The sequence below is a fragment of the Bufo bufo genome, chromosome 1 (assembly GCF_905171765.1).
Source record: "Bufo bufo chromosome 1, aBufBuf1.1, whole genome shotgun sequence".
NCBI lineage: Eukaryota > Metazoa > Chordata > Amphibia > Anura > Bufonidae > Bufo > Bufo bufo.
Genome location: NC_053389.1, coordinates 221,399,207 through 221,424,067, shown reverse-complemented (window position 1 = coordinate 221,424,067; position 24,861 = coordinate 221,399,207). Strand labels below are relative to the sequence as shown.

At 48.5% G+C, this 24,861-nt stretch overlaps 1 protein-coding gene across 1 annotated transcript in view; it reads right to left on the bottom strand.

Annotated features, from left to right (window-relative positions):
- LOC121000988 (solute carrier organic anion transporter family member 1C1-like) overlaps positions 1-24,861 on the bottom strand; it is a 238,257-nt gene that overhangs the window by 113,942 nt on the left and 99,454 nt on the right. Inside the window, exons 3-4 of the mRNA XM_040431879.1 lie at positions 15,521-15,662; positions 15,314-15,446 (exon numbers count right to left, since the gene is read on the bottom strand). Coding sequence (XP_040287813.1) covers positions 15,314-15,446; positions 15,521-15,662 — 275 coding nt within the window. The remainder of the gene's footprint in view (positions 1-15,313; positions 15,447-15,520; positions 15,663-24,861) is intronic.

Below are 24,861 nucleotides of genomic sequence, written 5' to 3'. Positions count from 1 at the left end.
ACAGTCTTAGGTACGTGGGCATGCAATCATCTACCATTTAGACCCTTGCATGGGCATAGCAGTCAGGGAGAGCTCTTAGGGTTTTATAGGGCTCAGCCATATGCTTCATGGGATCAAGCCAGTCGGATGTTTATTTATAAGTTCCAGCTATCTGCAACATAATCCGTGACACCCAGATTCTGTATTTAGAGCAATACTAATACAAAAGAATCAGAGTGTAATTGCATTTGTACCTCCTATATCTTCACCCACGATTGGCAAAATGGCCTTAGAGACAGGGTTTTCAGATACAAATGTATGGATAGAGTGGATATACGGTTCTTTCCCAGAAGCGATCCAACTGCATAGCCTGTGCTGCAGCTCAACCTCATTTGGGTACGGTACCTTTCCCTTTAAATGAGGTTACCGATCCTAAGGGTTTCAGGTGCATCCTTAAGATGTATATTGAAACTATTCCCAGTAATGACACCTCCCGCTGCAGGACATTAGAATTACTTTATCCTATTGTTCATGATAAAGACCATACGGGTTTCGGTATAATGCCATACCCTGGAAATTATACCTGTTTTAATCGCAATGGAACAGGCAAAGACATTGGTGTTTCCCCTCCAGGATATTGATCCTATAACATCTATCTAAATGAGACAAGTAGTGACTCTGACGCTTACCCTGACAAATGTTTTATTCACCAAGAATATTAACATTTGGATATCTGGTGGTTGTGTGGAGACACAGGTTTAGAGTTTTAGGCAGGAGTTAGTCAGGGGGCCCATCAATCATTTCTCTGGAGTAAGAGACTGTTTGTTATATATATAAAAAACCAGGATAGTTTGGTACAAGAGGCACTGGCAGTGTATAAATATATGTGGCCAGTGACCCTGAAATCACTAACTCCCAAGTTTTAAATATTGCTCCCAAGTAATATATGTTTTTTAAAAAAATCTTGTAATAAAATCGAGTTTTAAGTTTATCAGTCAGAGGAGCTGTAAAAAATACGCCTGGTCCATGTGACCCTTAAAATATTTAAATTTATGGTAAATAAGTGGCGTAGCAACTCCTCTGAGGGAAATCTTTGTTTGTTACTGTAATCTGAGACCTGAAACTCTGACCCAGGATACGAACAGAATGGATTGGCCAATGTACCCTGATTAAGGTGCTGATGCCATTTGTTCTATTTTCGCCTCTTGAGTGGGATCAAGTCAGTAAACGAACCAATGACCATTCATGGCTAAGGAGGTCACTCCCTACATCTTTTGATTCTCATGTATATATAGATGCCATGGGAGTCCCTATAGGAGTTCCTGATGAATTCAAGGCTGGAAACCAGATAGCTGCTGTTTTTGAATCGATATTTCCCATAATTGGCGTAAATAAAAATGTAGACTGGATTAACTATTTGTATTATAATCAACAGAGATTCGTCATTTATACCTGAGATGCGGTGAAAGGAATAGCGGAACAACTGAGCTCTTCATCGGTGATGGCGTTACAGAATCGACTGGCCCTCGACATGATCCTGGTGGAAAAAGGAGGCGTCTGCAAGATGATTGGAAGTTCTTACTGCACCTTTATCCCGAACAACACTGCCCCTGATCGAAGCATTACCAAGGCTTTGAAAGGACTGACTGCTTTATCGAACGAACTGTCGGAAAACTCTGGAATCAATAACCCGTTTACTTCATGCCTAGAGCAGTGGTTTGGAAGCTGATCTAGTGTGTTGGCTTATCTGTTAATTACTCTGGTGGTAGTATTTTTGGTATTGGTATTAATAGGGTGTTGTTCGGTTCCTTGTTTTAGGAAAATTGTTTTTAAAATGTTCAATCTGACCATGTCTGCAAACACCATGTACATGCATTGTGACACTGTCAAAACCAAAAATTATTATGAGCACCTCTTTGAGGAACACAATTCCGTCCTAAACAAAAAAAAAACTTGTTGATAGTTGCAGAATAAATAGAACAAGATGAAAGCAAACCCAAAAGGGAGTTGGGGGGACCTTGTGAAGCAATCAGGGAACTCCAGCTCTTTGCCGTTTAGGGCGTTGGGATAGTACCTCACTTTGCTTATTCATCTTGTATCTATTTAACGCAAAAGGAGGGATTTGTTAAAGACAGTTTTTTTTCTCTATATTGATAATGTGAACATCCTGTATTACTCTTTTCTGTCCACTAGATGGCAGCTAACTAGATATGTGAACCACATCCTAATTGATTTGGCGCCAGACAAAGAAGAAGATAATCGCATAAATTGCGATAACATGTAAAACTTAAATACATTTTAAAAAGTATACATATTAGGTATCTCCACGTCCGTAAGAACCTGCTGTTTAAAAATATCACATGACCTAACCCCTCAGGTGAACACCATAAAAAAAATAATAATAGAGTGTCAAAACAAACAACAAAAAAAAGTTGTCATATTTGGTATTGTCGCATCCGTAACAACCGGCTCTACAAAAACACCACATGATCTAACCTGTCAGATGAACATTGTAAATAACAAAAAATAAAAAATGGTGCCAAAACAGCTATTTAGGGTCGCACCGAACTTTAGGATTTTTGGACCCCGGACCCGAACCCAAACTTTTCAGTAAAAGTTCGGGTTCGTTGTTCAGCGATTTAATGGCGCTTTTTGAAAGGCTGCAGAGCAGCCAATCAACAAACGTTTAACTTGGGTGCCCTTAGAAGCCATCACAGCCATGCCTACTAATGGCATGGCTGTGATTGGCCAGTGCAGCATGTGACCCAGCCTCTATATAAGCTGGAGTCATGTAGCGCTGCACGTCACTCTGCTTTGATTAGTGTAGGGATAGGATGCTGATGCTGTGAGGCAGAGAATAGGACAGAATCTTTAATCTGAAGTGCTTGTTAATTTAGCGATCTACCTAGATTTTGTTTTGTGGGTGCAGTGCACAATCTTTTTACCCTGCCCTGAGCCCAGTGACACAGAAAAATAACTTTTATCCATCTGTTAGTGAGGTGGGTGGCGGCAGCCATTTTATACAAGTTCAGTGCACCAGCACAGCATATGTGCATTTGTGAAAGTTAAATAGAAGCTTGAAATTACTGCAATTATATTCTGGGTTTAAAAAAAATCATCCATTTTTGGCAAGACCCTACATCTGTGGCCTTTGCAGCATTTGTCATTGTTAAATACAAGCTTGAGATACTGCACTAATTTTCTGGGTTTAAAAAAGTACCCATTTTTGGCAATACCCTACATCTGGGGCCTATGCAGCATTTGTCAGTGTGAAATTTAATCTTGCAATACTGCAATAATTTCTGGGTTTTAAAAAACAAAATTTTTGGGCAAAATACAAAATTTTACAGCCCTTGCTGCATCTGTCAGTGTGAAATACAAGCATTAGATACTGCTGTCATATTCTGTTATTAAAAAAAAAAAAACATTTAGGGCAAAATCTTAATTTTGCGGCATTTGCTGCATTTGTCAGTGTAAAATTTAAGTTTAAATACAGCAATAATTTTCTGGGTTGGAAAAAGCACCCATTTTTGGCAATACCCTACATCTGTGGTCTATGCAGCATTTGTCAGTGTGAAATTTAAGCTTGAAATATTGAAAAATACTACATTTGCGGAGAATGCGGAGAGCGTCGAATAAGGGACGTGGCCCGGGTCGTGGTGCTGCTGGTGGAGCTCCTGTTGCAGGGAGAGGACGTGGTCGATCTGTGTCAGCTACACGCACAAGTGAAACACCTTCCTCAGGTGCGAGTAGGCGACAGAATCTTTAGCGTTATTTGGTCGGGCCGAATGCGGCTCTACGAATGGTGAGGCCAGAACAAGTAAACAAGTACAGGCGATAGTAGATTGGGTTGCTGACAGTGCCTCCAGTTCTTCACATTGTATCCCACCCAGTCTCCTGCTGAAAGATCAGAGTTAGCACCTGCAGCCATGTCCATCAGTCTTTCACCTCACCCCCTTGCAAATCAGCCAAGCAGTCTGAGCCACAAGTCATGCAGCAGTCTCTTCTGCTTTTTGATGACTCTGCTAGCAGTGTTTCCCAGTGTATCCACATAGCCCTACCCCAGAAGTGGAAGAGATTGAGTGCACCGATGCCCAACCACTTATGTTTCAAGATGAGTACATGGGAGGACCACCGCAGCACGTCTCGGATGATGACGAAACACAGGTGCCAACTGCTGTGGCTTTCTGCAGTGTGCAGACCGACAAGGAGGGCAGGGGTGAAGACAGGGTGGAAGATGATGTGGAGGACAATGAGGTCCTCGACCTCACATGGAATCAAGGTCATGCTAGTGACCTGTGTAGTTTGGAGGAAGAGGCGGTGGTCGCACAGAGCCACCAACACAGCAGAAGAGGGAGCAGGGTGCAAAAGCGGAGCAGCCATCCCCTAGACAGTACGCCTGCTACTACCCAACGCTCCTCCTGCTTCCTCTTCTGCTGCAGTCTCAGCCTCTTCATCCACCTCTGGAGTGACAGTGCCACCTGCCACCCCGCAAACATAGGATCTGCCAGCAACACCACCATCTGGGTCACCAAGCATCTCCACAATGTCCCACTGAAGCGTTCATCTCTCCATCTCCCAAACACTGGAGCGGAAGAGGAAGTACCCCCCTACCCACCCGCGATCCCTGGCCCTGAATGCAAGCATTTCAAAATTACTGGCCTTTGAAATGCTGTCATTCCGTCTGGTGGAGATGGAGAGTTTTAAAAGCCTTATGGCGGTGACTGTCCCACAGTACGTCGTGCATAGCCGCCACTACTTTTCCAGGTGAGCCATCCCTTCCCTGCACAACCAAGTGGGGGACAAAATCAGGTGTGCACTGCGCAACGCCATCTGTGGCAAGGTCCACCTAACTACGGATACGTGGACCAGTAAGCACGGTCAGGGACGTTATATCTCCCTAACAGCACACTAGGTAAATGCAGTGGCAGCTGGGCCTGAGGCGGATAGCATGTCCTTCCACCAGCCTCCTGTTGCTTCTTCCTCCTCCTCCGCTTCCTCATTCTCTACTGGATCCTCATCCGGTCAGCGTAACACCTTCACCACCAACTTCAGCACAGCCAGGGGTAAATGACAGCAGGCAGTTTTAAAACTTAGGGCTCTTTCACACCTGCGTTATTGTCTTCCGGCATAGAGTTCCGTCGTCGGGGCTCTATGCCGGAAGAATCCTGATCAGGATTATCCTAATGCATTCTGAATGGAGAGTAATCCGTTCAGGATGCATCAGGATGTCTTCAGTTCCGGTACGGAACGTTTGTTGGCCGGAGAAAATACCGCAGCATGCTGCGCTTTTTGCTCCGGCCAAAAATCCGGAACACTTGCCGCAAGGCCGGATCCGGAATTAATGCCCATTGGAAGGCATTGATCCGGATCCGGCCTTAAGCTAAACGTCGTTTCGGCGCATTGCCGGAGCCGACATTTAGCTTTTTCAGAGTGGTTACCATGGCTGCCGGGACGCTAAAGTCCTGACAGCCATGGTAAGTGTAGCGGGGAGCGGGGGAGCAGTGTACTTACCGTCCGTGCGGCTCCCCGGGCGCTCCAGAGTGACGTCAGGGCGCCCCAAGCGCATGGATCACGTGATCGCATGGATCACGTCATCCATGCGCATGGGGCGCTCTGACGTCATTCTGGAGCGCCCCGGGAGCCGCACGGACTGTAAGTATACCGCTCCCCCGCTCCTACTATGGCAACCAGGACTTTAATAGCGTCCTGGGTGCCATAGTAACACTGAAAGCATTTGGAAGACGGTTCCGTCTTCAAATGCTTTCAGTACACTTGCGTTTTTCCGGATCCGGAGTGTAATTCCGGCAAGTGGAGTACACGCCGGATCCGGACAACGCAAGTGTGAAAGAGGCCTTATCTGTTAGGGGGACAAACCCCACACCGCACAGGAGCTGTGGACAGGCATGGAACAACAGACCGATGAGTGGTTGATGCCAGTGAGCCTCAAGCCCGGCCTGGTGGTGTACGATAATGGGCAAAATCTCGTAGCAGCTCTGGGACTAGCCAGTTTGACGCACATTCCTTGCCTGGCGTATGTGCTGAATTTGGTGGTGTAGAGGTTCCTTAAAAATTACCCCGATATGTCAGAGCTGCTGCAGAAAGTGCGGGCCGTCTGTGCGCGCTTTCGGTGTTCTCACCCTGCTGCTTCTCGCCTGTCAGCGCTGCAGCGTAACTTCGGCCTTCCCGCTCACCGCCTCATATGCGACGTGCCCACAAGGTGGAACTCCACCTTGCACATGCTGGTCAGACTGTGCGAGCAGCAGCAGGTGATAGTGGAGTTTCAGCTGCAGCACGCACGGGTGAGTCGTTCTGCGGAACAGCACCACTTCACCACCAATGAATGGGCCTCCAAAATTCATCTTTAATTGGTCCTTTCATTCGATCCTTCTGCTTTAATAACTTGTCCCAAATTTCAGCTTGATCACATCGCAGCCATTGACCTCCCTTGGATGTGGTCTCCCTTTCTCCCTCTCCCTCTCCGGCGTGGAACCCTGATTCGCCGCTAACCGTGATCAACATGGTAGGCTCAGAAAAGAACATCGAAAGTTGATAGAGCAGATATCCAATTGGATTGTGGACATCATGGGAACGTGCGACATGGTGGAGCAGTATGTGTGCGCACGCCTACACGTACTGACTGATGGGTCTGCCCTCTTCAACATCTGGGTCTACAAATTGGGCATATGGCCTGAACTTGCCCTTTACGCCTTGGAGGTGCTGGCCTGCCCTGCAGCCAGTGTATTGTCTGAACATTTGTTTAGCACGGCTGGAGGGGTTATAACAGGTTATATTTCCCAATGTTTTGGGGTGTACCCTAATTTAAACAAAAAATAAATAAAAATAAACCCAAAAAGCAGTGTAGGCTACCTTCTCATACTCCACCACTGCTTCCACCGCCTCCTCCATCTCCTACTCCATATGGACCTCGTCCTCCAAGATCAAGATTATTATTTTTTATTTTTACGTATTTTATGTTATTTTAATTCATTTCCCTATCCACATTTCTTTGCAGAACACTTGCCATTCTCTTAACCACATTTTGCTGCCATTTGCAGCCCTCTAGCCCTTTCCATGACTTATTTACAGCCATTTTAGTGCTCAAAAGTTCGGGTCCCCATTGACTTCAATGGGGTACGGGTTCGGGGTCAAGTTCGGGTCCCGAACTCAAACTTTTTAGTGAAGTTTGTCCGAACCCGTCGAACCCGAACATCCAGGTGTCCGCTCAACTCTACAGCTATTTTTTTGTTACTTTGCCTCACAAAAAGTGTAATATAGAGCAACCAAAAAACATATGTACCCTAAAATAGTACCAACAAAGCTGCCACATTATCTTGTAGTTTCCAAAATGGGGTCATTTTTTTGGAGTTACTACTCTAGGGGTACATCAGAGGGTCTTCAAATGTGACATGGCCACTTAAAACTATCCCCAGTGAAGTCTGCCTTCCAAAAACCATATGGCGTTCCTTTCCTTCTGCGCCCTGCTGTATGCCCGTACAGCAGTTTATGACAACATATGGCGTGTTTCTGTAAACTACAGAATCAACGTAATCAATAGAGTTTTGTTTGGCTGTTAACCCTTGCTTTGTTACTGGAAAAAATGGATTAAAATGGAAAATCTGCCAAAAAAGTGAAATTCAGAAATTTCATCTACATACTCCTTTAATTCTTCTGGAACACCTGTAGGGTTAACAAAGTTTGTAAAATCAGTTTTGAATACCTTGAGGGGTGTAGTTTCTAAAATGGGGCCATTTATGGGTGGTTTCTATTATGTAAGCCTCTATTATGTAAAACCTGAACTGGTTCTTAAAAAGTGTGTTTTGGAAATTTTCAGAAAAATTTCAAGATTTGCTTCTAAACTTCTAAGCTTTCTAACGTCCCAAAAAAAAGAAAATGTAATTTACAAAATGATCCAAACATAAAGTAGACATATGGAAAATGTAAAGTAATAACTATTTTAGGAGGTATCACTATTAGAGTTGAGCGAACACCTAAATGTTCGGGTTCGGGATCCGAACCCGACCCGAACTTCGTCCCGAACCCCATTGAAGTCAATGGGGACCCGAACTTTTGGGCACTAAAAAGGCTGTAAAACAGCCCAGGAAAGAGCTAGAGGGCTGCAAAAGGCAGCAACATGTAGGTAAATCCCCTGCAAACAAATGTGGATAGGGAAATGAATTAAAATAAAAATAAAAAAAATAAAAATTAACCAGTATCAATTGGACAGAGGTCCCATAGCAGAGAATCTGGCTTCACGTCAGCAGAGAATCAGTCTCTTCATGCCATAGCAAAGAATCTGGCTTCATGTCAGCAGAGAATCAGTCTCTTCATGCCATAGCAGAGAATCTGGCTTCATGTCAGCGCAGAATCAGTCTTCATGTCATAGCAGAGAATCAGGCTTCACGTCACCCACCACTGGAACAGGCCACTGTCACATATTTAGGCCCCGGCACCCAGACAGAGGAGAGAGGTCCCGTAACAGAGAATCTGGCCTTATGTCAGCACAGAATCTGTCTTCATGTCATAGCAGAGAATCAGGCTTCACGTCACCCACCACTGGAACAGGCCACTGTCACATATTTAGGCCCCATGACCCAGACAGAGAAGAGAGGTCCCGTAACAGAGAATCTGGCCTTATGTCAGCACAGAATCTGTCTTCATGTCATAGCAGAGAATCAGGCTTCACGTCACCCACCACTGGAACAGGCCACTGTCACACATTTAGGCCCCGGCACCCAGGCAGAGGAGAGAGGTCCCGTAACAGAGAATCTGGCCTTATGTCAGCACAGAATCTGTCTTCATGTCATAGCAGAGAATCAGGCTTCACGTCACCCACCACTGGAACAGGCCACTGTCACACATTTAGGCCCCGGCACCCAGACAGAGGAGAGGTTCATTCAACTTTGGGTTGCCCCGCAATATAATGGTAAAATGAAAATAAAAATAGTATTGAATGAGGAAGTGCCCTGGAGTAGAATAATATATTGTTAAGGGGAGGTAGTTAATATCTAATCTGCACAAGGGATGGACAGGTCCTGTGGGATCCATGCCTGGTTCATTTTTATGAACGTCAGCTTGTCCACATTGGCTGCAGACAGGCGGCTGCGTTTGTCTGTAATGACGCCCCCTGCCGTGCTGAATACACGTTCAGACAAAACGCTGGCCGCCGGGCAGGCCAGCACCTCCAAGGCATAAAAGGCTAGCTCTGGCCACGTGGACAATTTGGAGACCCAGAAGTTGAATGGGGCCGAACCATCAGTCAGTACGTGGAGGGGTGTGCACAGGTACTGTTCCACCATGTTAGTGAAATGTTGCCTCCTGCTAACACAATCCATATCAGGTGGTGGTGCAGTTAGCTGTGGCGTGGTGACAAAACTTTTCCACATCTCTGCCATGCTAACCCTGCCCTCAGAGGAGCTGGCCATGACACAGCTGCGTTGACGACCTCTTGCTCCTCCTCTGCCTTCGCCTTGGGCTTCCACTGGTTCCCCTGTGACATTTGGGAATGCTCTCAGTAGTGCGTCTACCAACGTGCGTTTGTACTCGCGCATCTTCCTATCACGCTCCAGTGTAAGAAGTAAGGTGGGCACATTGTCTTTGTACCGGGGATCCAGCAGGGTGGCAACCCAGTAGTCCGCACACGTTAAAATGTGGGCAACTCTGCTGTTGTTGCGCAGGTACTGCAGCATGTAGTCGCTCATGTGTGCCAGGCTGCCCAGAGGTAAGGACAAGCTATCGTCATCGTCCTGTGTTTCCCCCCAGCCACGCACCAGTGATGGGCCCGAGCTGCTTTGGGTGCCACCCCGCTGTGAACATGCTTCATCCTCATCCTCCTCCACCTCCTCCTCATCCTCGTCCTCCTCGTCCTCCAGTAGTGGGCCCTGTCTGGCCACATTTGTACCTGGCCTCTGGTGTTGCAAAAAACCTCCCTCTGAGTCACTTCGAAGAGACTGGCCTGAAAGTGCTAAAAATGACCCCTCTTGCTCCTCTTCCTCCTGGGCCACCTCCTCTTCCATCATCGCCCTAAGTGTTTTCTCAAGGAGACATAGAAGTGGTATTGTAACGCTGATAACGGCCATGATGGTGGAGTACTCAAAACAGCGCAACAGGGCACACAGGTCTCGCATGGAGGCCCAGTCATTGGTGGTGAAGTGGTGCTGTTCCGCAGTGCGACTGACCCATGCGTGCAGCAGCTGAAACTCCACTATGGCCTACTGCTGCTCGCACAGTCTGTCCAGCATGTGCAAGGTGGAGTTCCACCTGGTGGGCACATCGCATATGAGGCGGTGAGCAGGAAGGCCAAAGTTACGCTGTAGCGCAGACAGGCATGCAGCAGCAGGGTGTGAACGCCGGAAGCGCGAACAGACTGCCCGCACTTTATGCAGCAGCTCTGACATGTCGGGGTAGTTGCGAATGAACTTCTGCACCACCAAATTCAGCACATGCGCCAGGCAAGGGATGTGCATCAAACCGGCTAGTCCCAGAGCTGCAACGAGATTTCGCCCATTATCGCACACCACCAGGCCGGGCTTGAGGCTCACCGGCAGCAACCACTCGTCGGTCTGTTGTTCTATACCCCGCCACAACTCCTGTGCGGTGTGGGGCCTGTCCCCCAAACATATGAGTTTCAGAACGGCCTGCTGACGTTTACCCCGGGCTGTGCTGAAGTTGGTGGTGAAGGTGTGTGGCTGACTGGATGAGCAGGTGGAAGAAGAGGAGGAGGAAGCTGAGTAGGAGGAGGAGGAGACAGGAGGCAAAGAATGTTGCCCTGCGATCCTTGGCGGCGGAAGGACGTGCGCCAAACAGCTCTCCGCCTGGGGCCCAGCCGCCACTACATTTACCCAGTGTGCTGTTAGGGAGATATAGCGTCCCTGGCCGTGCTTATTGGTCCACGTATGTGTGGTTAGGTGGACTCTGCCACAGATGGCGTTGCGCAGTGCACACTTGATTTTATCGGACACTTGGTTGTGCAGGGAAGGCACGGCTCTCTTGGAGAAGTAGTGCCGGCTGGGAACAACATACTGTGGGACAGCAAGCGACATGAGCTGTTTTAAGCTGTCTGTGTCCACCAGCCTAAATGACAGCATTTCATAGGCCAGTAGTTTAGAAATGCTGGCATTCAGGGCCAGGGATCGAGGGTGACTAGGTGGGAATTTACGCTTTCTCTCAAATGTTTGTGAGATGGAGAGCTGAACGCTGCCGTGTGACATGGTTGAGATGCTTGGTGACGCAGGTGGTGGTGTTGGTGGTACATCCCATGTTTGCTGGGCGGCAGGTGCCAACGTTCCTCCAGAGGCGGAGGAAGAGGCCGAGGCGGCGGCAGCAGCAGAAGAGGCCGAGGCGGCAGCAGCAGAAGAGGTAGCAGGGGGAGCCTGAGTGACTTCCTTGTTTTTAAGGTGTTTACTCCACTGCAGTTCATGCTTTGCATGCAGGTGCCTGGTCATGCAGGTTGTGCTAAGGTTCAGAACGTTAATGCCTCGCTTCAGGCTCTGATGGCACAGCGTGCAAACCACTCGGGTCTTGTCGTCAGCACATTGTTTGAAGAAGTGCCATGCCAGGGAACTCCTTGAAGCTGCCTTTGGGGTGCTCGGTCCCAGATGGCGGCGGTCAGTAGCAGGCGGAGTCTCTTGGCGGCGGGTGTTCTGCTTTTGCCCACTGCTCCCTCTTTTGCTACGCTGTTGGCTCGGTCTCACCACTGCCTCTTCCTCCGAACTGTGAAAGTCAGTGGCACGACCTTCATTCCATGTGGGGTCTAGGACCTCATCGTCCCCTGCATCGTCTTCCACCCAGTCTTGATCCCTGACCTCCTGTTCAGTCTGCACACTGCAGAAAGACGCAGCAGTTGGCACCTGTGTTTCGTCATCATCAGAGACGTGCTGAGGTGGTATTCCCATGTCCTCATCATCGTGAAAAATAAGTGGTTGTGCGTTAGTGCATTCTATCTCTTCCACCCGTGGGGAAGGGCTAGGTGGATGCCCTTGGGAAACCCTGGCAGCAGAGTCTTCAAACAGCATAAGAGACTGCTGCATAACTTGAGGCTCAGACAGTTTCCCTGATATGCATGGGGGTGATGTGACAGACTGATGGGCTTGGTTTTCATGCGCCATCTGTGCGCTTTTTGCAGAAGACTGGGTGGGAGATAATGTGAACGTGCTGGATCCACTGTCGGCCACCCAATTGACTAATGCCTGTACCTGCTCAGGCCTTACCATCCTTAGAACGGCATTGGGCCCCACAAAATTTCGCTGTAAATTCTGCTGGCTACTGGGACCTGAGGTAGTTGGTTCACTAGGACGTGTGGCTGTGGCAGAAAGGCCACATCCTCTCCCAGCACCAGAGGGTCCACTAACACCACCACGACCATGTCCACGTCCGCGTACGCGTCCCTTATTAGATGTTTTCCTCATTCTTCCCGTTCACCACAATTTTAAGAATGGCAAATTTTGGAATAGTTTTTCACCCCAGAACAAAAACTGTGCTTTTACGGTCACTACAAATAATTTGACCAGCTCAAACAGTACAGATTTGGTTGAATAGAAGTGTGAGGCCTATTTTTTTTTGCGCTGTGTGACAGGTATACGTTTAATCACAGAATTAGACTTTTATCTGCACGGTAGCGTGTGTGTTAAGTTTTTCTGAATGACACTATCAGCACCTTGAATCTAAGATATCCTTTTTGGGATAGATTTCAAGTAGGCCTGATATAGCATAAACTACTTAGTTATTTTGAGAATGGCAAATTTGGGAATAGTTTTTCAACCCAGAACAAAAACTGTGCTTTTACGGTCACTACAAATAACTTGACCAGCTAAAAAAGTACAGATTTGGTTGAATAGAAATGTCAGGTCTATTTTTTAGGCGCTGGGTGACAGGCTCAACTTGCCCCTGATGTAGTATATGGCCAAAAAATAACCACACTATTGATGGTTAAATGCACTTGAGTGACACAGGCTCAGCCTGCACCTGATGTAGTGTATGGCCAAAAATTAACCACACTGTTGATGGTTAAATGCACTTGGGTGACACCGGCTCAGCCTGCACCTGATGTAGTATATGGCCAAAAATTAACCACACTGTTGATGGTTAAATGCACTTGGGTGACACAGGCTCAGCCTGCACCTGATGTAGTATATGGCCAAAAAATAACCACACTGTTGATGGTTAAATGCACTTGGGTGACACAGGCTCAGCCTGCACCTGATGTAGTATATGGCCAAAAAATAACCAGACTGTTGATGGTTAAATGCACTTCGGTGACACAGGCTCAGCCTGCAGCTGATGTAGGATAACCACACTATTGATGGTTAAAAGCACTTGGTGGTAGCTTGTGCTGGCGCACCACAAGCCACAAAATGGCCGCCAATCACCCCAGAAAAAAGTGATCTAAAAACGCTCTGGGCAGCCTAAAAAAAGTGAGAAAGTCGATATTAGCACTTCAATGATCCACAGCTGGAGATCGATCACTGAATTAAGTCTTTTGGAGGAGTTAATCTGCCTAATCTCGCCCTAACGTCGCAGCAGCAACCTCTCCTTATGCTTGAATCAGCAGAGTGACGTGCAGCGCTACGTGACCCAAGCTTATATAGAGGCTGGGTCACATGCTGCACTGGCCAATCACAGCCATGCCAATAGTAGGCAAGGCTGTGATGGCCTCTTGGGGCAAGTAGCATGACGCTTGTTGATTGGCTGCTTTGCAGCCTTTCAAAAAGCGCCAAGAAAGCGCCGAACACCGAACCCGAACCCGGACTTTTACGAAAATGTTCGGGTCCGTGTCACAGACACCCCAAAATTCGGTACGAACCCGAACTATACAGTTCGGGTTCGCTCATCCCTAATCACTATCTGTTTTAAAAGCAGGGAAATTGAAATTTTGAAAATTGCTAATTTTTCCCAATTTTAGGTAAATTTGGTATTTTTTTTATAAATAAAAATGAAATACTTTGACTCAAATTTATCACTGTCATGAAGAACAATATGTGACAAGAAAACTGTCTCAGAATGGCATGGATAAGTAACAGCGTTTTAAAGTTATCACCACATAAAGTGACATGTCAGATTTGCAAAAAATGGCCTGGTCCTTAAGGTGAAAAATAGTCCTGAAGGAGTTAAGTATTAAAACATTTTAAAAACTATATAAATGTGGTATCGTTGTAATTGTACTGACCCAGAGAATAATGCTAACAGATCAGTTTTAATAGTGAACATCGTAAAAGCGAAACCCAGAAAACTATGTTGGAATTGTGTTATTTTTTCCAACTTCCTGCTACCTCATATGCAATTAAATGTTTTCATTAGAAAGTACAACTTGACCTGCATAAAATTAAATACCTCATACGGCTATATGAATGGAAAAATAAAAATAAGTTATGGCTCCTAAAAAAAAAAATATATTAAAAGGGCTCAAAAATACCATGTACCCAAAAAGATACAAATGAAAACTACAGATGGTCTTGGAAAAATTCACCCCTCGCACAGCTCCGTAGAAAGAAAAATAATAGTTATTGATCTTGGAATGCAAAAATATATATATATATTTTTTTAAAGTTTTTATTTTGCAAAAGTAGTAAAATGTAAAAAAATATATATATATATATTTGGTATCACAGTGATCGTACTGACTATGAGGGGAAAGCTATGTCACTTTTGCTGCAAAGTGAATGATGCAAAATTTACATTGTATTATGTTTTTCAGATAGGTCGTCCACATAATTGGTGCATGTGCTCCATCCGCTAATGTGCTGGCTTACTTGGCTTGGCCTGTCCTTCTACCATTTTGTCTCCACCTACAACATCGGGCCGCTTCTATGCTTTTTTCCAGGGCTCCTTTGAGTTGCCAATCGGCCCCTCAACTCAAGGTACTTGGGAATGGGGCTAGGTAGAAAAATACCCCCTACAGGACTACAGTGTCAGCCCCCCTCTCCATGACAATAGCGCCCGCTCACCTCAGTGAGCGTATGGATGGGGGGGGTCTTCCCTCAGACAGTTTAGTGTCAAGTAGCATCTACTACATTATACGGTATGTACTCTGAGAGGTATCAGTGTGCATTATCTGTGGTGTTGCATACGACTGCAGGTGACCAAGGCCCTACTACATCATCTGTACTTGCTGTGTTAAGTTGGGATTTCTTAAAATCGTATCCACTTTGCAGGTACGTAAACAATGTGGATTTGCCACCACACATTTACTGCATTTTGCCCCATGTGGATGCGCCCAAATATTGCCATGTAGCTATAGGGTTGGCCCCCAGAATCAATTCCACTGGTGGGTCTTTGGCTCCCCATTCCGACAATCACCAGAGCTCAGGGTCAGGATATAATACAGTAAGGTACATACGGTCCCATGAAGAAATGTGGCATCGCTGTAAGGAAACCTCCCAGCCCCATGACCAAGCAGCCAGCAGCGATAATCCTTGGTCTGTGAAGCTTTGCCCCAAAGTAACTGACAAAGGCAATCATCAGCAGGTTTCCTGTATGGAGAAAAAAAAACTAAGATAAAATGCCACAGACATGAAGGTAAATTAAAGGTAATAATAATAATTACCAATCTCAAAGCTTCCGTCCACTATCCCGACCGTGGAGGAGGAAATGTCGAACCGGCGCTCAATCTGAGTTATTGAACTCTTCATGTAACTCCCAGCAAATGCCTTAGCGAAATAACAGAAACAAAGAGCGACCAGGAAAGTCTGCAAAAGAGAGGGGGAGGATGACAACATTGCCTCCTAGAGTGCTACTACTGAAACAGTCGATTCGCCAAATTTTTTGAAAAAATTCGGTTCGATCAGAATTTCTTAGCAGCAAATAGCGTTAAAAAACTGCTATTTCCTGGCTGCAGAGAGCCTTTATAGTGGTGTAGAACACTGCGCCTTGCAGTAACACGCATAGGGAGTCTTCTGTGGTAGTGAAACAATACTGTGAGTCAGTATGACATGCAGATGACAGGTGTCGCTCTTAGAATCACTGCACACTTCACTTATTTGGGCAGTTACGGGGCCAAAACTGACCAAATAACTAAAGTGTGAACTTACATGTCAATGTTAGCTTCAAGAAGAAGCACATTCCTTTTACACCGTCGGCAGCTGATTCCACATAGATGTCTACAGAACGTAGTCTATTAAACACTTATACAAGTAAAGCCCCCCTGACAGAGTGGGGAGGGTGTCAGCAGTAAGTTTGTGTTGACGTCACTGATTATTTTGACCTTCCTCTGATCTGTCAGAGCAATAACCCCCAAAAAACGGATCCTGTATGTGGAGCATCTGCCTTCACTCAGTCAGCAATTGGTCAGTAATCCATCAGTTTTGCTAAAGTCAAAAAAACAGGAGTGGATCCAAAACAGAGATGACATGTGAATGGAATATTTGCATGTCTTCCATGTTTTGTTCCCACTCCTGCTTTTGGGTACCAAATCATAAGCCAATTTTGATGCAAAATAGGGACCATGACATGCAGGCCTTACAGCTGTTACATAGACAGGATCCGATGTGCATCTCATTTTTCCTTCCTTCTGACAGATCAAAAGAAGGGTCAAATAAAAGATGAAGTCAGCCAGGCCGAAAGGCAAAATAGTGGCCCAGTCATGAAGTGGGGAGAGTGGGAACAGCATGAGAAGTCCACAGAGTGGCCCTATGACATAGTTGTGAGGTGTAAGCGGAATGAGGAGACCACAAAGTGGCCCAATGACAGAATCTGAAGGTGGCAGCAGCATCAGGATGAGGCCACAGAGTGGCAAAATGACAGTATGGAGGTGGCAGCAGCATCAGGAGGCCACAGAGTGGCACAATGACAGAGTGTGGAGGTGGCAGCAGCAGCATCAGGAGGAGGCCCCAGGGTGGCACAATGACAGTGTGGAGGTGGCAGCAGCATCAGGAGGCCACAGAGTGGCACAATGACAAAGTGTGGAGGTTGCAGCAGCAGCACCATCAGGAGTAGGCCACAGGGTAGCACAATGACAGTGTGGAAGTGGCAGCATCAGGAGACCACAGAGTGGCACAATGACAGAGTGTGGAGGTGGCAGCAGCAGCAGGATCAGGAGGAGGCCCCAGGGTGGCACAATGACAGTGAGGAGGTGGTAGCAGCAGCATCAGGAGGCAACAGAGTGGCAAGGTGACATAGTGTTGAGGTAGCAGCAGCATCAGGAGAACACAGAGAGGCAAGGTTACATAGTGTGGAGGTGGCAGCAGCATCAGGAGACCACAGAGTGGCAAGGTGACATAGTGTGGAGTTGGCAGTGGCATCAGAAGACCACAGAGTGGCAAGGTGACATAGTGTGGAGTTGACAGCAGCATTAGGGGACCATATAGTGGCAAGGTAACATAGTGTGGAGGTGGCAGCAGCATCAGGAGACAACAGAGTAGCAAGGTAACATAGTGTGGAGGTGCCAGCAACATCAGGAGACCACAGTTTGACCCGGTGACAGAGTGGGGAGGTGGGTGGCAATACCAGTACCAGCTGAAGATGATAGGTGAAAGAAGGAGCACTTGGCATCAGATGTGTGGCATCAGGCGGGTGGCAGCATCAGAAAAGTAGGTGAGGCAGATAGCTAGAAGAAACCAGTCTCTTTTGTCAAAGTGTTGGTGTGGCACCAGGGATGATCTACTCTGATGCATCAGGCATTAATGGGTTGAAATCCTGGCTGATCCACGCCTGATTCATCTTGACAAAGATCAGTCTCTCCACATTTTTCCTTCCTTCAGTAGATTAGAAGAAGGGTCAAATAAATGATAATGTCAGCCAGGCCAAAAGGCTAAATAGTGGCCCAGTCAGAAAGTGGGGAGGGTGGGAACAGCATGAGAAATGCATCAGGCATTGATGGGTGGAAATCCTGGCTGATCTACGCCTGATTCATCTTGACAAAGGTCAGTCCCTCCACATTTTGGGCGGACAGGTGAGTTCTTCTTGGTGTAACTATGGCCCCCCGCCACACTAAACACCCGCTCTGATGCCACACTACTGGGCGGGAAGGACAGCTTTTCCAGGGCAAACTCTGCCAGTTGCGGCCACAAATCCAGTTTGGCTGCCCAGTAGTCAACAGCATGAGAAGTCCACAGAATGGCCCTATGAAATAGTGGTAAGGTGGAATCAGCATGAGCAGACCACAGAGTGGCCCAAAGACAGAGTCTGAAGGTGGCAGCAGCATCAGGAGGAGGCCACAGAGTGGCAAAATGACAGTATGGAAGTAGCAGCAGCATCAGGAGGCCACAGAGTGGCAAGGTTACATAGTGTGGAGGTGGCAGCAGCATCAGGAGACCACAGAGTGGCAAGGTGACATAGTGTGGAGTTGGCAGTGGCATCAGAAGACCACAGAGTGGCAAGGTGACATAGTGTGGAGTTGACAGCAGCATTAGGGGACCATATAGTGGCAAGGTAACATAGTGTGGAGGTGGCAGCAGCATCAGGAGACAACAGAGTAGCAAGGTAACATAGTGTGGAGGTGCCAGCAACATCAGGAGACCACAGTTTGACCCGGTGACAGAGTGGGGAGGTGGGTGGCAATACCAGTACCAGCTGAAGATGATAGGTGAAAGAAGGAGCACTTGGCATCAGATGTGTGGCATCAGGCGGGTGGCAGCATCAGAAAAGTAGGTGAGGCAGATAGCTAGAAGAAACCAGTCTCTTTTGTCAAAGTGTTGGTGTGGCACCAGGGATGATCTACTCTGATGCATCAGGCATTAATGGGTTGAAATCCTGGCTGATCCACGCCTGATTCATCTTGACAAAGATCAGTCTCTCCACATTTTTCCTTCCTTCAGTAGATTAGAAGAAGGGTCAAATAAATGATAATGTCAGCCAGGCCAAAAGGCTAAATAGTGGCCCAGTCAGAAAGTGGGGAGGGTGGGAACAGCATGAGAAATGCATCAGGCATTGATGGGTGGAAATCCTGGCTGATCTACGCCTGATTCATCTTGACAAAGGTCAGTCCCTCCACATTTTGGGCGGACAGGTGAGTTCTTCTTGGTGTAACTATGGCCCCCCGCCACACTAAACACCCGCTCTGATGCCACACTACTGGGCGGGAAGGACAGCTTTTCCAGGGCAAACTCTGCCAGTTGCGGCCACAAATCCAGTTTGGCTGCCCAGTAGTCAACAGCATGAGAAGTCCACAGAATGGCCCTATGAAATAGTGGTAAGGTGGAATCAGCATGAGCAGACCACAGAGTGGCCCAAAGACAGAGTCTGAAGGTGGCAGCAGCATCAGGAGGAGGCCACAGAGTGGCAAAATGACAGTATGGAAGTAGCAGCAGCATCAGGAGGCCACAGAGTGGCACAATGACAGAGTGTGCAGGTTGGCGGCAGCAGCATCAGGAGGAGGCCACAGAGTGGCACAATGACAGTGTGGAGGTGGCAGCAGCATCAGAAGGCCACAGAGTGGCACAATGACAGAGTGTGGAGGTGGCGGCAGCCGCATCAGGAGGAGGCCACAGGGTGGCACAATGACAGTGTGGAGGTGGCAGCAGCAGCATCAGGAGGCCACAGAGTGGCACAATGACAGAGTGTCGAGGTGGCAGCAGCAGCATCAGGAGGAGGCCACAGAGTGGCAAAATGACAGTATGGAAGTGGCAGCAGCTTTAGGAGGCCACAGAGTGGCACAATGACAGAGTGTGCAGGTTGGCGGCAGCAGCATCAGGAGGAGGCCACAGAGTGGCACAATGACAGTGTGGAGGTGGCAGCAGCATCAGAAGGAGGCCACAGAGTGGCACAATGACAGAGTGTGGAGGTGGCGGCAGCCGCATCAGGAGGAGGCCACAGGGTGGCACAATGACAGTGTGGAGGTGGCAGCAGCAGCATCAGGAGGCCACAGAGTGGCACAATGACAGAGTGTCGAGGTGGCAGCAGCAGCATCAGGAGGAGGCCACAGGGTGGCACAATGACAGTGTGGAGGTGGCAGCAGCTTTAGGAGGCCATAGAGTGGCACAATGACAGAGTGTGGAGCTGGCGGCAACAGCATCAGGAGGAGGCCACAGGGTGGCACAATGACAGTGTGGAGGTGGCAGCAGCTTTAGGAGGCCATAGAGTGGCTCAATGAAAGAGTGTGGAGCTGACGGCAGCAGCATCAGGAGGAGGCCACAGGGCGGCACAATGACAGTGTGGAGGTGGCAGAAGCTTTAGGAGGCCACAGAGTGGCACAATGAGAGAGTGTGGAGGTGGCGGCAGCAGCAGCATCAGGAGGAGGCCACAGGGTGGCACAATGACAGTGTGGAGGTGGCAGCAGCATCAGGAGGCCACAGAGTGGCACAATGACAGAGTGTAGAGGTGGCGGCAGCAGCAGCATCAGGAGGAGGCCACAGGGTGGCACAATGACAGAGTGTGGAGATGGCAGCAGCATGGATGATCTAGTCTGATGCATCAGGCATTGGTGGGTGGAAATCCTGGCTGATCCACGCCTGATTCATCTTGACAAAGGTCAGTCCCTCCACATTTTGGTTGGACAGGTGAGTTCTTCTTGGTTTAACTATGGCCCCCGCCGCACTAAACACCCGCTCTGATGCCACACTACTGGCCGGGCAGGACAGCTTTTCCAGGGCAAACTCTGCCAGTTGCGGCCACAAATCCAGTTTGGCTGCCCAGTAGTCCAGCGGATCTTCAATGTGGGGTGGCAGGGTGCTGTCCAAGTATGCCACCACCTGTTACTTCAGGTCCTGATCCAGGTTTAGCTGCTGCTGGTGAGTAGTTTCTTCACTCGGCGGGTGAAGAAAGCTGCTCATCAGCAACTCTAGACTCAAGTTGCTGCTGATAGAGCTGGAACTGCTCCTATCCCCTTCCCCCCACCCTGCCACAGCAGCCATGGCAGAGGAACGTGAGCACAGAGGGTCCCCCCAGTCAGACCTGCGAGAGGATGGATGATGGCACAGACTGCATACTGCCACGGTGTGTCTGGGTCATCTGCCTCGTCTTTCTCATCGCCCTGTAGCTCCTCTGGCTGCTCCTGCTCCTCCTCTCCTGTCATCTGTGTAGAAAAACCACCCATTTCGCTACACATTGCTTGTGCTCCAATGTCCTCCTCCTCCTCCAGTTCAGCCTCCAGAGGGCTCATGTGGCCATGAGATCTAGGCGCCACCTCTCCAGTCCCCTGACCAGCCAGATTTACCAGCATCTGTTCCAGGACATGAAGCAGTGGAAGGACGTTGTTCATATCGTAGTCCTAGCGACTGACAAATAACATGGCCTCCTCAAAGGGCCTGAGCAAACGGCAGGTGTCATGCATAAGCTGCCACTGGCTGACATCGAAGTTACACAGGGGAGTACTCCTGTCCGCTTGGATCATAAAGAAATCGTTTATGGCCTTTCTCGGTTTGTATGCAGTACGCAGCCCTGCAGGGTGAGCAGTATGTGAGGTCACAGGGGTAGTTAACAAACTGAGGGTTGTTCTTGGTATTCACAGTTTTTATATACCCTGGGCAGGCGTACAGCAGTGATGGAGAGGCTGGCACATGGATCCTCTGGGGCACTCTCTGTGTATAAGGACCAGGCCAGGTGGTAGGTGAGGTGCCCTGGGTGTTGTAGGTTTAGTGTGCCTGTGGCAAGATCCCTTATAGTTCGTGACGCCAGTGCCAGTAACGGTGGCACACCGATTTATTGTAGGAAAAATTGAGGTACACACAGTTGCAGTGAACCAGAACTTCTTTTTACTGAACAGTTCAACTATGTACAGTTTTCAGTTAGTTCCATATGTATAATGTTGAATACAGGCAGGCTTCATACAATTGGCAGGCAAAGTGTTTGCAAGATACTCAGAGGGAATAACACTTACAGATCAGGCTGTACTTATCTCAGATCCTGTCTGTCTTTCACCAAGGCCCGTATGCCCTATTGCTGGCTTTATCCTTGGGTGGGGAAAACTTCCTCAGGTATATATCTTCTTGCTTTAAATATCCTTCTGCCCTTCAGCTTTCTATTTGGCTGGATAAAAGTGGCTCTGCTCTGTACTTGATAAGGTGCTAGTTATCTTCAGGAGGGAACCTCTTCTCCTGGAAGGAAGCTAGGAGCCTGGGCTATCTAGCTGCATGTCAGAAGCTGCTTCCCAGCTATCTTCTGGTTAAAGTGCACACAGGCTTCTGACTACACTCCCCTCTCTCTGGACTGGACCTGACTATATATACTAGGTTCCCTAGCTCCCTCTACTGCCTAGGAGGAGGAACTACACCCCTAACAGGCCTGGTACACAGGAGATAACATTAAATTATACATTACAATGCAATATAAAATACCATAACCATGTTCCACAGGAGGAGGAGAACAACGTGACCCAATTGACCCTTGATTAGTGCCCACCCTTACGTAGTGGGACACTACACGTAGAGTCGGTCCAACATACCGTATGGAGGGTGGAATTCCAACAGGTGGAAACGTCATATATCAGCCTATGTTGAGGGATGCCATTCTGCCGCTGCAGCTAAAGGAGGGTGTGCTTTGCGTTGTACGAGTGGCTGAAGTGCATGCAAAGTTTCCTGGCCATTTTTAGGATGTCTTGCAGATGGGTGGAAGAATTCAGGAACCGCTTGACAACCAGATTGAACACGTGTGCCATGCAGGCTGCATGGCTCAGCCCTCCTTGACGCAGCGCCGACACCATGTTCTTCCCGTTGTCGGTCACCATTGTTCCGATTTTGAGCGGAGAAAGCCAGGATTTGATTTCTTGATAAAAGACACGGAGCAGTTCCACCCCTGTGTGACTCTGTTCGCCCAGGCAAACGAGGTGCAGAACAGCATGACACCGCCATGCCCTGCACATGTGGTATGCTGGAGGGGCACTGTGAATTGTCCCTGCAGTGGAGGCTGAGGACACGGTGGAGGATGAGGAGGCAGAGGCGGACATTGTCGCAGGACCAACAGCGTGAGAATGTGGATGCAGAAGCGGCGTCTCCTGGCCAAGTTGCTGGTGTGGCTGTGCAGGAACCACATTCATCCAGTGGGCTGTAAAGGACATGTCCCTGACCATAGTTACAGCTCCACACGTTGGCGCTGCCGTGCACTTTGGCAGACACCGACAGGTTCAAGGACTGGCCTACCCTCTGTTCTACATACGTGTGCAGGGCTGGTACTGCCTTATTGGCGATGAAATAAGGGCTTTGGACTCTCCACTTCGGCTCGGCACAAGCAATCAGTTCTCGGAAAGGTGCAGAGTCCACCACTTGGTAAGGGAGGGACTGCAGCACCAGCAACTTGGCCAGGACCACATTCAGCTTCTGCGCCGTTGGATGAGTGGTGTCTCTTGGCAATCGCTTCAGTGATCGATTGCTGATGGAATGACTGACGAGGAGTAGGAGGAGGAGCAGGAGCATCAGGACCAGCAGATGATGGGAAGGACAGACAGCTCCCTTTGGCTGAGTTGGTGGAGCCTTGACTGCTTAGAATCGGGTGCGTGGACCACCACATCGGAGCCACGGTTCTCCCAGGCCACTTCATGGTGATGCTGAATATGTTGACACAGGGCAGTGGTGCCAATATTGGCACCCTGGCGCCGCTTCACCTTCTGCCCACAGTTTCTACAATTGTCCATGTTCACCTCCTCTGGCAGCTTAACAAAAAACTGCCACACCGCCGAGTAGGTAATTCTTTTCCCCAACACTCCGCACTGAATGACTGCTACCGCCGCTGCTTCCGTGAACCCCTGCACCACTACTTCCCGGGCAGGTAGGCTCCTGTGAAGTGGGTGGTCTACCCCAGGCACGTTTGGCTCCCGACCTCCCACTGCTGCCACCCTGCTGACGCTAGCGACTTTCTGGCTCCGCCACTGCCTCACGGGCAAACTGCCACCCTCTTCTCCCGATAATGATGAAGCCCCTAATTCACCCTGCTCCCTAGTGCGATCAGCTACATCATCATCATCATCGAGTACTGTCTACACGTCACTGATTTCCTCCTCAATGGTCGACAGTCAGGAGCCTGACCGCTCGCAACACCAGCTCCCACGCCACTCTCCTCATCACTACTTGCCTGCCTACCGGAGGAAGCGGCAGATGTCTCCTCCACATTTTGGCTGGCCAGTAGCTGCTGACTGTCCTCTAGTAGCTCGTCCTCGCTGTATAGTGGAGCTGAGCCCACAGCATATATTACTTCTCTGGCTGAGGGAACAGAAAAGGACAGAGGCAGGTTGAGGACAGTTGAGGGCACAGGGCCTGCTCCCTGGCCATGCAAACTAAGGGTTGTGTCGGATGAACCCACCGACTCTTGGCTGGGAGTGTCTGATATCACTTTGGACGAAGTGGATGACCGAGTCAAACATTCAAGAACCGCTGGGTTTCTGGTTAAGACATGACCGCTAGATGACACCGGGAGCTCAGGTCTCTCTCTGCAACTCCTGCTGCCATGCTCCCTTACTCTGCTGCGACCTGTTCCTGCACCAGAAACATTTAGGCCTCTGCCACTCACCTGTGCAGGGCCTGACACTTCTCTGTCTGACATGCTGTTAGATCAAATAAATAAATAAAAAGTAAATTAAAACACCCCAAAAACGACTGGTATTTTTTTCACTTCACCACACAACGGCTAATAAGCACTTTTTTTCCCCACTAATACACGCCAAAAAGGGCTGGATGGCAGCTTGAGAAAGAGCTCTCCTGCCACGTACTCTCACAAGCATTGAAATACCCCTTGAATCGCATGAAATATGGGTAAAATAGGCCGATATCAACCGAGAGAAGGTGAAGGTTCCGCTAGGACAAAGATAAATCAAGCGGCGGTCATGCCAAACGGAACACGCATTCTCCCGCCTCACAGACTAAGATGGCGCCAGAGCTTACCCAGCATCGGGAGTCTGAAGATGAACGCCACTCCAGCAGTGATGATGAACAGACCCCAGATGAAACGCTCACCGCAGCAGTGCTGAAGAAGGCTTTAACCCAGCACTGAAACCGGTAAAAGCTGACCTGGCTGACATAAAAA